General features: G+C 51.1%; 1 protein-coding gene and 1 long non-coding RNA gene across 2 annotated transcripts; one reads left to right on the forward strand and one right to left on the reverse strand.

Annotated features, from left to right (window-relative positions):
• Positions 1–2,477: 2,477 nt before the first annotated feature.
• MARVELD1 (MARVEL domain containing 1) lies at positions 2,478–7,857 on the reverse strand. Its single transcript, XM_004457009.3, has 2 exons — positions 4,203–7,857; positions 2,478–3,398 (listed from the first exon to the last, which is right to left on the reverse strand). Exon 1 carries the CDS (start codon positions 6,240–6,242, stop codon positions 5,721–5,723), a length of 522 nt encoding a protein of 173 aa, XP_004457066.1. The 5' UTR covers positions 6,243–7,857; the 3' UTR covers positions 2,478–3,398; positions 4,203–5,720.
• Positions 5,692–8,330, forward strand: LOC131278712 (uncharacterized). The gene is made up of 2 exons (XR_009186121.2): positions 5,692–5,831; positions 7,847–8,330. It is a non-coding gene; the product is annotated as an uncharacterized lncRNA (long non-coding RNA).
• The last annotated feature ends 6,151 nt before the right edge of the window (positions 8,331–14,481 follow it).

Here is a 14,481-nt window from a genome sequence, read left to right on the forward strand (position 1 = left end):
TCCCCCTTGCGGCGCCAGGCAACGTAGGCCTGGGCAAGCACCTTCACCTTGCTAAGCCTCAGTCTCCTCATCTGAAGAAAGGGCCCGACTCCCTTTTAAGGCTTTCACTAGGGAGCAGCCAAGGGAGTAACACCATCAACCAATGTGAGAAAATTACAAAGGTTCCCAAAAGCCCACAAAATCCCGACAGTGCCCGACGAGTGTTTATATGGACATATAGAAAGCACTGGAGCTATATTATTGTTAAATTTAAAAGTAAGCTGCAGGGAAGCAGATTTGGCTCAACGGATAGAGCATCCACCTACCACATGGGAGGTCCAGGGTTCAAACCCAGGGACTCCTGACCATGTGGTGAGCTGGCCCATGTGCAGCGCTGATGTGTGCAAGGAGTGCCCTGCCACGCAGGGGTGTCCCCCGCACAGGGGAGCCCCATGTGCAAGAAGTGCACCCCGTAAGGAGAGCCGCCCAGCATGAAAAAAGTGCAGCCCGCACAGGAGTGGCACCGCACACATGGAGAGCTGACACAGCAAGATGATGCAACAAAAAGAGACACAGATACCTGGTGCCACTGACAAGAATACAAGTGGACAGAGAAAAACACACAGCAGATGGACACAGAGAGCAGACAACGGGGGGGGGGGGCGGTGAGAAGGGGGGGAAGGGGAGAATAAATCTTAAAAAAAAAAAAGTAAGAAAAAAAAAGTAAGCCGCAGAAGAGTCTGAAAGTATATGTGTACGTATGCATCCATATATGTTTGATTGCTTATTAAAAAAGGAAGAAGAGTTATTAATTGTTAACTGGTTTATCTCTAGGTTGAGATGGTCCAATATTCTCTTTTTTAGGATGCTATGTGTTCTTTTTTACTTTATACACTTCTGTACTCTTTTCAATGGATATGTATTACTCTTTTACAAATAACTATTGTAATAAACAAAACAGTAAATATGTAAATAAATAGTGCTAACCAGACTTTTCCCTCTTCTGGACTCCCTTCTCGGTTTACTACTCACCATGGCTCTTGTCTTTTGTCCGTGAAAATGTTGGCTTATTAATTCTCCTTCCTTAAGTGAACCACCTCTCCCCGACCCCTAGGAAAACAGTCGCTATTTAGATAAAGTAACAGACACAAATGAGCAGACCTCTTGGAAGCCCGGCCTCAAATGGGCTCATTATGTCCCTGAGAACCAGGTTCTTATTTCCATTAAACAGGAAATGTCAGATTAGACCATTCCTGAGCACCTGGTCTCCAAGTGGGAAAGGCAAACTCTTTCTAGAACTCCAGGGTCTAAAAGAGGAGTACAAAGGCTTAACAACGGCTGTCAAGGGGCTGGGGAAGAACCTCTGATTCCAGTCCCAGTGTTGCCACTTGCCAACTCTGGCACCGCAAAGAAGGCCCTTCCCCTCTCTGGGGCTCCGTCTCCTCCTCTACTGGAGGGGACAATGCCAGCCTCTAATACTATTAGGACCTTTATATAAGGGGATGCAGGTCAAGGCACATTCACAATTGCAAAGTGTTCCATCAAGCTAAAGTAAAGTAGAGGAGGGGCTTAGCAGCCTTTGCATAAGAGGTACGCATTTTTTATTTTGTGTGAAATTCATAGATAGACAAAAAAGGGAAGAGGGGTGTAAGGGAGGGACCTCAGCAGCTGATGGCATTTTCTCTACCCTGGAAATCAAAAACCACAAAGGGGAGGGTGTAGTGTGTGTGTGTGTGTGTGTGTGTGTGTGTGTCTGTGTGTGTGTGTGTGATAGGGAGGGTGCTTTGGAAGACAGTGGGCATCTGGGCACACACAGCACCCAATCCCTGCCAGGAGCCATTCCAGATGAACTTTAAAATCAGGCGCAGGGCCCAGAAGGGAGAGGAAGGCAAGCCTGATAGCTCTGTCCCCATCTTCTTTCCAGGGCATCTCAGGCAGCAGAGCACGGCTAGCTGGGCACACGACCTCTAGGGGACCGGAAAGAGCCAGGTGGGATGTGGTCCAGGGAGCAACACCAGACAGCAGTGATCTGCAGAGAAGACCCGGGGCCTGAGTCCGCGCCGACCCGCTCTGCCCTCGTCAGGAGGCTGCAGCAGGCCAGTGGCTGCTTCACCCTGGGCTTGTCTGCCTTCTGTACAATGACAGGACTAGAATGGGAACCTTCTGGCTCCGTGACCTCGGTCACCGCGCGCCTGCCTATCAGGCAGCGAGGCTTCCCAGAGGTCCACTGGGATCTGGGATGGCTGCCTCCGGAATTCTCTTCAGCCTTGGGCAGGGCAGAAACAGGCCTCTGGTTCCTGGCCTCAGGCAACACTGTCTCCTGTCCCTAACTGCACTGGGAATCTGTGAACTCATCTTCCTTTCTCTCCCAGAAGGGAAAGCTGCTGGGACTGGGCCCCAGACCCAGGAGGCAGAGAGCATGGCCTAACGAGAGGATGGAGGGAAGCTGGGGCACCTAGCACAGTGGGCTGCCGCAAGGACCAGGTCGAAGGCGCGTGTTTTGAAATCAGACAACCAAGCTTTATTCAGAAAAGCAGATTAGAAATCACACTATACTGAATGGGCCACATGGGTCCCTTCTCCCTACCCATGGCCTCTTTTGGTCTTTGTAGGACACAGGAGAAATCCTACAAGTGGCCCCAATGTTCGAGCTGGGAACTGCCCTGATGGTCTTGAGCTGGACTGGGTCCCGGTGTCTGAAAAGGGAGGTCTATGAGGCTCTCCAGTATCCAAAAAGTCCTGGGCCAGGTCAAGTGGCCATTCCTGTGGCACAGGGCCACAAGGGGGAAGAGGGAATGGGCAGGGACAGTCCTACATGTTCTTCTCGCATCTGTCAGACAGAGAGACTAACAAGTAGCTGGAGGCCAAGCAGAAAGGCACATCTAGAAGAGCCAGTGAGCTCCGGAGTGCTACAGGCACATCTGGATGGATGAGGCACCGTGAAGGCCAGGGAGATGCCTGCTCCTGAGTAAGGTCGTCTGACCACAGACAGAGCACCAAGGCTGGGGGGCGGAGGAGGAGATCCTTAGGGGCTAGACCTGAGCTGAGGATGTAACTTAAAAATGAGAAAAGGGGGAAGATAGCAAGCTGGAGCTAAAACCCATTGTTTGGGGTATGGGGGAGTACGGAATCAGTTCTAAAGTATCTGGAATATTGTGCTCCAGTCATGGCACAAGGGGAGTCAGGAATCCTCTTGGGCTAAGGCAAAAATGAGTCTTCACCCATCTCAGCTCTTGCATTGGGCAGTGTGGAAGCCAGTGTGGAAGGGTGGATGCTGCACAGAGGTTGTTCTCTCTCCCCATCTCCCTTACGGCCAGTGAAGACTCTGGAATGGTCTTGCCAGCCCAGGGAATCAGGCCCTGGAAGAGGCTGGAATGACCAGTCTCTGGGAGGCTCCATGGCTCCAGCAACATGGAAACCTGCAACAGAAGAACCAAAGTCACTGTGCTTCAGAGGCAACCCAAAGTGTGCCCCCAGGCCCACTCCTAGGCTCCAGTGGCCCCGGCGGTTAGAGCTGGGGGGAACAGTTACCCATCCTTAAGGGCCAGTGGGACCCCAACCTAGCTGAGACATCAAAGGACTCAGGGGACCCTTGGGGCTCAGTGTTCTCAGATTTTCCAGAGGAGAGAGAAAATAACAAAAATAACCACAATGCTAGTACCTGACATGAATTAACCCCCTTTTCTAAATAGTTCAGCATGGTCCTCGAGAGGCCAGGCTGCCAAGCTCAAATCCCAGCCCACCACTCACTAGCTGGGAGACGTGGGGCAAGTTATTCAACTTCCCTATCTCATTTCATCATCCGTAAAATGGGAATAACGGACCCACCTAATAGGGTTGTTGAGCAAACGGAACAAATACATGCACAGAATTTTGAGGTCCAGGCACAGGATGTTAACAAAGTGCTCACACCCACCCCCCCAATGTCACCATCACACCACAACAGAGACACCTAATGCCTCTCCACCTAGGCTTTAAAATCCACTCATGCACACTGGCCTCCTCCATTCCAGGTTCTAATCCAGAGGCTAGAACATTTTCAAAGAGGAGAGTTTTGAAGGATTTAGCAAAAAGGCTGAATTTTTGCAACTCTCTGAACTTTGTTTCTATTATTTTCACCCCTCCAACTTGTTTTCCGAATAAAAAACCTTAAATATTTAGGAAAGGAGGGGGCTCCCCGTTTTTTATTCAAAGGCCTTCCAGGAAACCAAGAAGTATCTTACCATCCAGAGGTTCGGCCAGCTGTTCACCTCAGCTCCAGAGGCTTCTCTCTCTCTTTGGTGAGCACGAATGTCCCCGCCAGTCAATGGCAGGATCTCTTACGGAGGTGTTCCTTTTGCTAGAAATCATCTGGATAACCGTGGCCTCATTTTCCAAACAATGTAAACAAACCCACCAGTACCCAGGGCTGGGTGACGGCCTCCCTCAGTGGACTGGCCCCTCCGTCTGCTAGAGAAATTTCCAGGGAAAGAGGCCACCTTCCCCCAATCTTCAAACACGGTGCCAATGGGTTGGGCCGTAGGAATGAAGGAGCCACAGACAGTTCGGGTTATTTGGAACCTCAAGGTGGGAAAATGTGGTGCTGGCCCTGGGCAGTTAATTTGTAAACTAAGTACGGGGGCTTCTTTTACAGCGGGCCTTCTTAGAGCCTTGGCTATGCTACTGAGCATCCTGAATCGCCGAGGAGGGGAGATAGCACCACTGACAAACCCTTTTGGCCCTTAGGGTGTCTCCGAGGTCGGGCTTCCTGGAACAACCACTGCTTTAATGTAAACAGTGCTGGACCGCGAGTCGGGAGAAGGGTTCTGCCTGCTCGTTTCTGCAGCTCCCAGGGCAGGCGCTGGGTCCCTATCTGCCCAAAGAAGAGCGAGACTTGGCGCAACATTCCGCTACAGTCGGGCGGGGGTTGGGAGGTCCCTAAGGTAAACAGTTACGGGAGCGGGACAGGATGGTGGCGCAGAAGGCTGTGAGAGGGAAAAGGCCTGTATCTCCGCGAGCCCGGAAAGCCAGGGATGGGTACGTTTGGGTCTGGAATGAGGGAACCGCGAGGACAAAGACGGGGCAAGCAGAGGCGAGAGGAGTCCAGCGGTGAGGGAACAGCCGTCTCCACCTCTGCGGATGGGCCCCACCCCAAGACTTCAAAGCTGTCAGGGATGGGCCCGGAAGGCGCGAGCAGGACGCCCACACAATCCGACACTCGTCGCTCCTCCCGGGGCCAGCCCAGGCCTGTCCCCAGCTCCCCCCGCGGCAGCACGCCGGCCTTTTACAGCACCCGAGGCTGGAGGAGAGGCCAGGGAAGGGGGTGCTCTTCCGAAAGCAGAGCGGGAGGGAGGGGGCCGTGGCGCAACCAAAACACTGGTTCCAATTTGGGAGCCTCCCCCGGATCTACGCGGCGCCTGTCCACGTCTCGCTCTCGGCTGGGAAGGGTAGGAGGAACCGCGAGGTTTCGCCTCCGGGCCGCGCGTCTGTGTCCGCCTCTCGGATTGCAGCCCTGTCCTGGTCCCAGGAGATGGCGCGTCGGGAGCTGCGCGCGGGACTCGGGGCCCGAGCCCTGGCGCCGCTGTGGAGCGGGAGCTGCGAGTCAGGGTCCCAGTTCCCGGCGCCGGCGTCGGCAGGAACGCAGGGCCCGGGGAGGGTGCCAGGAGGCACGGGCGCGGGACGACGGCGGCAGGAAGGACTGGGGCCGCCGGGCTCCGGAGCGTTCCCGCCCTCGTCTGGGCCGCGGCGGGCGCGGGCGGGCCTCACGCCACCTCCTGCTGGTCCTGGCAGCGGCGACAGCAGCCGTAGAGCGCCGAGAGCAGGTAGAAGCCGAGGCAGAGGCCGCCGCAGACCGCGGCCGCCAGGAAGGCATGGTAGGCGCAGGAGAGCGGGTAATGCTTGACGTTGCAGTAGCTGTGGCTCTGCGTCTGGTCGATCATGATGCCCGTCGCGGCGCCGTAGAGCGCAGCGGCCAGCAGGTCGTGCGCCACGTTGACCACGAGCCAGCGCGAGCCCAGCACCGGGACCAGCTCGTGCTTGCCCAGCAGCGTGAGGAAGTACAGGCCCAGGGTCAGAAGCCAGAAGAGCACGGACACGAACAGCGCGAAGTGCACGGGGCCCTGGTACCTGCTGGTGGCGATGGTGATCCAGAAAGCGGCGCCGACCAGCAGCTGCAGCAGCCGCAGCACGCCCAGCGGGCTGCGCAGGAAGGACCGCTGCAGGCTCACCGCGCCGCGGGCCGCGCGCGCCTGGGGCGGCGGCTGGCGCGGGGGCGGCGGGAGCATGGCCCCCGGGCGCGGCGGCGGCGGCGCCCCGAGCAGCGGAATGGCTGCGCCTTGCTCGCGGAGGCGGCCGGGCCGAGGTCCCCGCTGCGCCTACCGAGGCCTCCGCGCTCCCCTCCTCGCGCGCTCTCCTCCTCTTCCCCGCTCCCCACCCTTCCTCCCCTCTCTCCTCCCCCCAGCCCTCCTCTCTTTCTTCCTCTCTCCACCCCTCCTACCCGCCCTTTTCCCTTCTCCTCCTCGCTCTCCACCCCGACTCGCTCCTCCCGGCTGCCTGCCATCTCTTGCTGGCTGGCTCACCACCCTGGCGCCCCCCTTCTAGTCCGCGCCAGCCTCCGGGCTCTGATTCCTTCATCCCCTCGGCGGGGCGCAGCGCGCGCCATCCGGCCGCGGGCCTCCCGCCCTGCCTGACCACGCTCAGCTTCTAGAAGTTTGCCATATCTGGGGCTAGCGTGCCTGCCCGGCCTCCCGTTCTGCCTCGAGGGGAAAACCGGCTTCTCCAGCTTCCCCTCCCAGCCTCTGGCTGCGTGTCTTTTCTTTTGTCCTAGCGCCGGCCGGGGCCCCATGGCCACTCCTGGGCGCGGGAGGAGAGCAGTGCTGGTCTTGAGCTGACATTCCTTATCAGCTGGACCTCCGAAATACCCTGCAAGCGCCCACCTCAAACTCATCCTCGCCAAAGCTGGGTTCTGACTCTGTGTCCACCATCCGAGTTCTCGGTTCTCGTGCCTGGAGTTAAGAACCATCATCTCCTCCCCGGACACCTCACTGCCGCTCCCACACCCCACAAATCGACTCCACTTTTATCCATCCCCTGCTCGCCATTCTCCCATCTTGCCTAGATCTAAAATGTGCCCATCTTTTTTAATTAAAAAAAAAAAAGAAAACATACATATATATATAAAGGTGCTACCTAACATGACCAGGGTACAAGTGACAGCAAAACCCATATGCTTACGCACTAGGCAGACGGCCTGTCATGGAGCCTAGTGGTGCTTCACATCATTATTACTGTGCTAATGCTTTACATGACATTCTCTCATTTAAGCCTCAAATCAATCCTGAGAGATACATACGGTATTTTCCTCATTTCATCTATAAGGAAAAGGAAGCCTAAAGGCGTTGAGACCAAGAAGCTGCTAATTGTACTTGCTCTCCCTTCTTTCCTCCCCTCCCACCCCACCTTAGTGAGGCTACGGTCACCTTTCTAAAACACGGACCTGGCTGATCATTACATTTCTCCCCTACTGACCGCAGGATTAAGTTCTATCTCTTCTCTGTGGCATATTTCACAATCTGGGCCCAACTGACTTCCAACTTCCTGGTTTTCTACTTCCTTACTCATGTTCCTCCCAGCATGCCAACCCCACCAAACCTCTTATGTTTCCCAATAAGCCCAGAATGAGCTTCATTCCCAGACCCCAACTTGCTTGGCAAACTCCTGTTTATCCTTCAATGCCCAATTTTAATGCTGCCTCCTTTGGTCCTGCCTTCCAATCTGTTGATTGCTCCTCTCCTAGGCTATTTGGAGCATCCCTCTGCAGTAGATTTGAATCTGCTACATTGCAACCCCTAACTATCATATCTTATCTATCTTTGTGCTTGGCACATAGGAGACCCTCAGTAAATGCCAGTGGAGTGGATGACTGTGTGGCTGCAGAAACAGCAATAGAACCGACAGCCTCCTCACCCTGGGGACCATGCGTGCATCAGACTCTCAGCCGATCCCATCCTGAAGAGCTCTTCCCTCATCTCCTGGTCATGGGATGAATCCACTGGCCCCCGCATGGGGGAGCAGACCCCTTTTACAGCAGCCTGGCTCCCCTTGGGGAAGAAAAGCTGGCTTCAGAGGGTAATGCCTCTCGCTGCCAACTCAGTTCTGTCTACAAGTACCTGACACATAAAAGCTCTGAATATATAATTTAGATAAGCAAATAGTAATGTGTGACACCACATATCTATAACACTACTGGCAGGATGTGGCGGTTCAGAGTGCAGCCCTGGAGTCAGACTGTCTGGCTATACATCACTGCTTCACAACTCCTTAGTGCTGTGACTGTTGGAGGGAGGTTCCTTAACCTCTCTGTGCTTCAGTTTTCTCATCCGTAAAATTCTTTCAACAGATAGATACTGAGCACCTAATTAAGTCCTATTAAGTGCCAGGTACTCTTTTAGGGGCTAGGGGTACATAATAAATAGTATATATGTGATTGTTATTGAGTGCTCACTAGGTACTAGGCACTAGGATGAGCACTTTATATTCATGCTTCTATTTAATCCTTACACCAACCTTATAAAATTATTGATTAGCTCTTATTCACTGATGGGGAAACCAGGGCTTAGAGGGGTAAGGAAGTTGACCATGTTCACAGAGATGGCTGGTGATCGTTGAACAGAAGCCCAGGTGTAGTTGACGCCACACCCACATTCAAAGTGTTTTTATGTTTCCCCGGGTTTTATTCTCAGCTGCTATATGAGGTGAGAAAATGGGGACCCAGGAAGGTTGAGTGACTCTCCCAAAGAAACACAACTAGTGTCAGTGTTGAGACTCCAGCCTAGGACTTCTGAACTCAGTTTCAGGGCGTGTCTCAGCATCCCTTAGCAGCCTCTGGAGGGACATCTTCAGTGCCCACAGCAGGCCCATCTTGAGTACAGCTGGGCCTGGGATAGGCAGCTGGAGGCTGATCTGGCCGCTAGACTGATGGCAGAATTACATCACACAAACTATTTCTGAGTGGAGGACCTTTGCCAACAAACATGAAGAGGGAGGGAAAAGAATCTTTCCAATCTTCTAAAAAAGGCATCTGGAGACTTGAGGGTCATGGCACCACCTAGTGGGCATAAACTTTCAGCCCCAGGAGCCAAGTCTTGCTCCTTAAAAGGGAGCTCCTCGGAGTGGCTTTGGCGCGATATTTATAGCCTCTGGGATTCTACAGACATTCTGAATGGCGGTCCAGCAGACTCTCTGGAGAAGCATAACTATTCAGAGAGCTCTTGATTCCACTGAACGCAACAAATATGGTTTACGCACCTACTAGATGCAACAGAATCAGGATGGGAAATGCAGGCTACAAAGAGGAACAACTCCTGCCCTCGAGGTATTTGCACTGTGCTGGTAGAGGAAGGACAGTTGTGGACACAAAGGAGAGATACAGATGAGGGTCTTAAGGAAAATGCAGAAGGGAGGGAGAGAGCATGTGTGTTTCACGTTCCTGACTGCTGAAGCAAATACCATGCAATAGGCTGACTTAAACAACCAGAATTTATTGGCTCTTGGTTTCGAGTCTAGAAGCCCAAATCAAGGCATTATCGAGGCAATACTTTCTCCCAGAAGACTGTGGCATCCTGGGGCTGGCTGCCGTGGATCTTGGTCCTTGCTCTCTGTCACATGGCAATGCACATGGTGGCTTCTCCTGGCTTCTCCCTTCTCTTCTGGGCTCTGTTGGCATTCACTTCTGGCTGCTCCCTCTGGCTTTCTCTTAGTTACCATCCTTATGAGGCTTTCAGTAATAAGATGAAAACCCATCCTGGGAAACGGACTTTGGCCCAGTGGTTAGGGCGTCCGTCTACCACATGTTGAGGCCCGCGGTTCAAGCCCCGGGCCTCCTTGACCCGTGTGGAGCTGGCCCATGCGCAGTGCTGATGCGCGCAAGGAGTGCCCTGCCACACAGGGGTGTCCCCCGCGTAGGGGAGCCCCACACACAAGGAGTGCACCCATAAGGAGAGCCGCCCAGTGCGAAGGAGGGAGCAGCCTGCCGAGGAATGGCGCCACCCACACTTCCCGTGCCGCTGATGACAACAGAAGCGGACAAAGAAACAAGATGCAGCAAAAAGACACAGAAAACAGACAACGAGGGGAGGGGAATTAAATAAATAAAAATAAAATCTTTAAAAAAAAAAAAACTTTAAAAAAATTTTTAAAAAAAACAACAAACCCATCCTGATTTAGCTGGACCACACCTTAACTGAAGTAGTCTCACCAAAGGGGGGTCTGGTTTACAAGAGTTCACACCTACTGGAATGGATTAAGTTTAAGTACATGTTTTTCTGGGCTACCTAGCTCCAAAGCACCACAATGTGTGGTGGGAGCCTGGGGAGAGCTTCGAGAACAGGGTGTCATTCGAGGATGGATAGACTTTCTACAAGGAGAGGCAGGGTAGGCCCTGTTGGGGAGGGCCTGAGCACACCTGGGTGTTCCAGTGAAGTATGCTCACTGCAAGGCCAAGTCCACCCTTTACACAACCACTCTCAGGACTGTTACTAATGAACATGAAGGATGAGATAACATCTCCACACAAAGAGTGGGGTGGTCTATTGCCAACTCTAACAGTGGGGGGAGGGCCAGTGGGGGATACCCAAGCTTAGTGTTCCTCATCTGGGCCCCTCTGCATTGCCTCCAAGAAACTGGGCAAAGGGAACAGAGTAACATGTAAGTAGCAGAGCAAGGATGTAAATTTAGATGTCCTGACACTAGAAATTCTACAGCTACCTCAGATTCCCTGACTCTGCTTCTCTAACCATGGGCTTTCTCTGTTCCTAGTCTCACAAAAGACTCTTTTTCAAGACATTTCCCAAATAATACAGCAAAAGCAGATGTGGTTTCCCTTCCACCATTACTTGGGTCTCCAACTTCTCCATTTTACTGGGGCCTCAGAACCACTGGGCTTGTTTAGGGATATGGGGAATTACGGTGATTTCCCCCAACTCTGGTTTTCTCTCTGCTGTCAAGAAGTCCCAGTCTAACCTGAACAGGTAGACTGGAACATGGCATAAAGAGATAAAGGTCACAGAAGTCATTAGCCACCAAAGAGGGCCTTGCCCTTACCCATCAGGGAGATGTCAAAGTAGCCAGCAGCTGCGGCACTCAGGGAGCAAGAATCGTCAGAGGAGCTGAAATGCCTTGAGAGACCTGCCTCCCTCGTGGTAGCCTTCTCCCCCCAGCACCACCCCTCTTGGAACAGTGGCTCTAGATCAGGGGTTCTTAACCTTTTTTTCTTTGCCAGTCAGATGAAAACCACAGACCCCTTAGTAAGTCCACACTATAAGGTGTATTATTTAATAAATATATCACACCCACATGTCCCCATAAGAATAATGTTTTTATTGTGTTTTTTTTTTTTTTAATTTCATTTCAAGCTCATGGACTCCTTGTTCAGAACTCCTGCTCCAGGTGGTTATATTTTTTACTATGAGACACTGCCCTTACTTCCCCCATTCCGTTTCTGACCCAATCCTGGGCTTAGGCTGAATGGTTATGTAGAGCTACTGTTGGGGCAGCTAAAGCCAGTGCATGAGACAAGGGCAATAGAGATTCTGAGTAGGCAGATTAAAGGTTAAATTATAACAATAACTTTCAGCAAATTATATATAAAATAAAAATGGGAAGAAGTAGAAAGAGAAAATGATTAACATGTTTAAAAAACCATATATACACGACAAGGAGAAAATATGCAAAACTACTACAGTCATTTATTTCTAATTGGCATAGTCCATAATTGATACTGTGGCTTCCTTATTTTATTTTATCATCTATTCCATATTCCCCGTGCTCAACCAAAACTTCACCTGGTTGGGTTTCTTTACTTACTGGAATAATCCAAACTTTCATTTCTGGAGTGTCGGAGATCTCAATCATCCAGCTTTTTTTGTTTGTTTGTTTGTTTTGGCTGTTATAATGTCCCATTACTTTTACTATTGGACATGGAAGCACTACCAAGGACCCCAGAGAATGTCCTGGTTTCCAGACATAGTCCTCCCTGGCCCCTTATAGGGGACAGACTTTAAGGTAGCTTCCTGTGATCTCTGCCTCCAGATGTCTATGCCTTTGAATATTTGCATAATCCCCTCCTCTCAAGTAGGGATAGGACCTGTGACTTGCTTCTAACCAAAAGAAGCTCTGGAAATGGCAAATATGATGAAATGTCACTCCCATGATTACTTTACATTATGTAAGACTTTGTCTTCATAGCAGACTTGCTCCTGAGACTCAACTTCCTGGCTTGATGAAGTAAGCAGCTGTCTGGGAAAGCCCATGTGGCAAGGAACTGCGGGAAGTCTGTAGGCGCTATGAGCAGCCTCTAGGAGGTAAGGGCAGCTTCTAGCCTTTGGCTAGCAAGGAACCAGACCCTCGGACCTACCGCTGCAAGGACATGAATTCTGCCAACACCTTGAATGAGCCTGGGAGAGGCAGCTTCTCCAGTCAAGCTTCCACATTCCATGCAGCCTGGCCATCACTTTGATTACAGCCTCATGAAATCCTAAGCAGAGAACCCAGCCTCGCCCTGCCCAGACGCCTAACTCACAGAAACAATAAGATAATAAATGTGTGTTGTTTTAAGCCATTAAGCTTGTGGTACTTTGTGACTCAGCAATAGAAAACTAATCTACTCCACTATGTAGTATTAATAGCAACCCAGTTGCCCCTTGGTTATGTGGATCACTCACTTAATCCGGTAGAGTAACCTGTTCTTTTGCCTGTTGGTTGGGTAGCATAAGAAGTTCAAAATGGACACCCCTATCCTTCATTTGAGTGGAACTTTTACTGTATCCCCTAGTTGAAACACCTCCCTCCATGCTCCCATGGAATAAGACTTCCATATATGCAGAGCTCTAGGATGCTGGGAAAGGAATAAAAAACATCCACTAATGGGTATTGGGTATAATAGTAAGAGGAGCCACTCCCACTTTCAACCCATGAGTTCTGACAATGGGGTAGCCAGCACCTTATGATGCATATACTGCATATTTTAAGACAGAATCACATCCTTTCAGGATATTGTCTTCCAAACAGTGCTGTAACAGTCTTCAGTAAGCCATTTCACTTTTCAATTAGCCCAGGTGCTTTTGGGTGATAGGGTATGTGGTAAAACTAATTAATTGTATGGGTATGAATCCATTGCTATACTCCCTTTGCTGTGAAACGACTTCCTTGATCAGAAGTGTTGCTATGGGGAATGCCATGATGGTGGATAAGTCCTATGAGTCCATAGACAGTGGTCCTAAGAGAAGCATCATGGGTGGGGAAGATAAGTCCATGTCCAGAATATGTGTCTATTCCAATGAGGCTAAACCTCTGCTTCCCCCATGATGGAAGAGATACTATATAGCCAATCTTCCACCAGGTGGCTGGCTGGTCCCCTCACTGAATGGTGCCATTTGGGGGGGCTCAGTGTTGGTCTCAGATAAGGTACACAGCAGTAGTGTTAGCCAGATCAGCCTTTGTAACAGGAAGTCCATATGGACTGAACCCATGGTTAGTTCCCATCCCTGCCACCATGGCCACTTTATTCATTGGCCCAATGAACAAGTACGTGGGAGGCTAGGTAAAGAGGCTGACTGACATCAACAGAATGCTGCCAGTCCTCCTGCTCTATGTCAATAGGTAGTCCAGAGAGACAGCGATCATCTAGACAGTCCACAAAACATCTCCCTGGTTTACCAGGGTCTATTATGTTAACCATAAAGTGCTGATTTGAACTGATAAGCAGACAGTAACAAGTACTGTAGGTGCCACAGTAAGACTTATTTGATCTAGAGGTTGTCAGATAAAATTCAGGAGCCGGCCACTTCATTGAAGTATCTGGGGCATGAAATGGCATGAAACATGACAAGAAAGCCCCTCCACAGGCACTATACCTCACACTACCTACAAGGACAAAAGTGGCACAGTATTTGATAAACTTTTTAGATTTTGGAGGGTACAACTTCAATCCAAGTACAGAGTCATCCCTAAGCCTGACTTTCAAATGCAGACCAGAGCAAGAGAAAGCTCTGCAACAGGTTCAGAATGCAGTACAAGCCACCCTACCACTTAGCCCTTGTGGTCCAGCAGATCCAATGATACTCAACGTGGAAAATAGGACTGCCTGCCTGCCAGCCACACCCTCCTCCTGTTAGCAACAGTTTTGTCCAGGTACCAGATGGCAATGTGCTCAGAGAAGGTGGGCCCTTCCCTGGCCTTGATTGGCCTAAGGTAATCACAGAAATCCCACTCCCCCTTTTCAAGGAGTGGTTTAGGACTGAACATGTAGTCCAGTTTCAGCCAATGAGAGGTGAGGATAAATTTAAGGGACAACTTTTAGGAAAGGTTGTCCTGATTGAGTTAAATTGATGCATGGGAAGAAATAAAGTCCTGGCTGAATTTTACTGTGTGTGAATTAGATTCCTATTAATAGAACTGCCACATCCATCTTGGGTCCATGAGGAGAGACACTGCTGATGTGCTGAGGATGCAGACCAGAAAGTTTAA

Source organism: Dasypus novemcinctus, chromosome 6 (assembly GCF_030445035.2).
Source record: "Dasypus novemcinctus isolate mDasNov1 chromosome 6, mDasNov1.1.hap2, whole genome shotgun sequence".
NCBI classification, from domain to species: domain Eukaryota; kingdom Metazoa; phylum Chordata; class Mammalia; order Cingulata; family Dasypodidae; genus Dasypus; species Dasypus novemcinctus.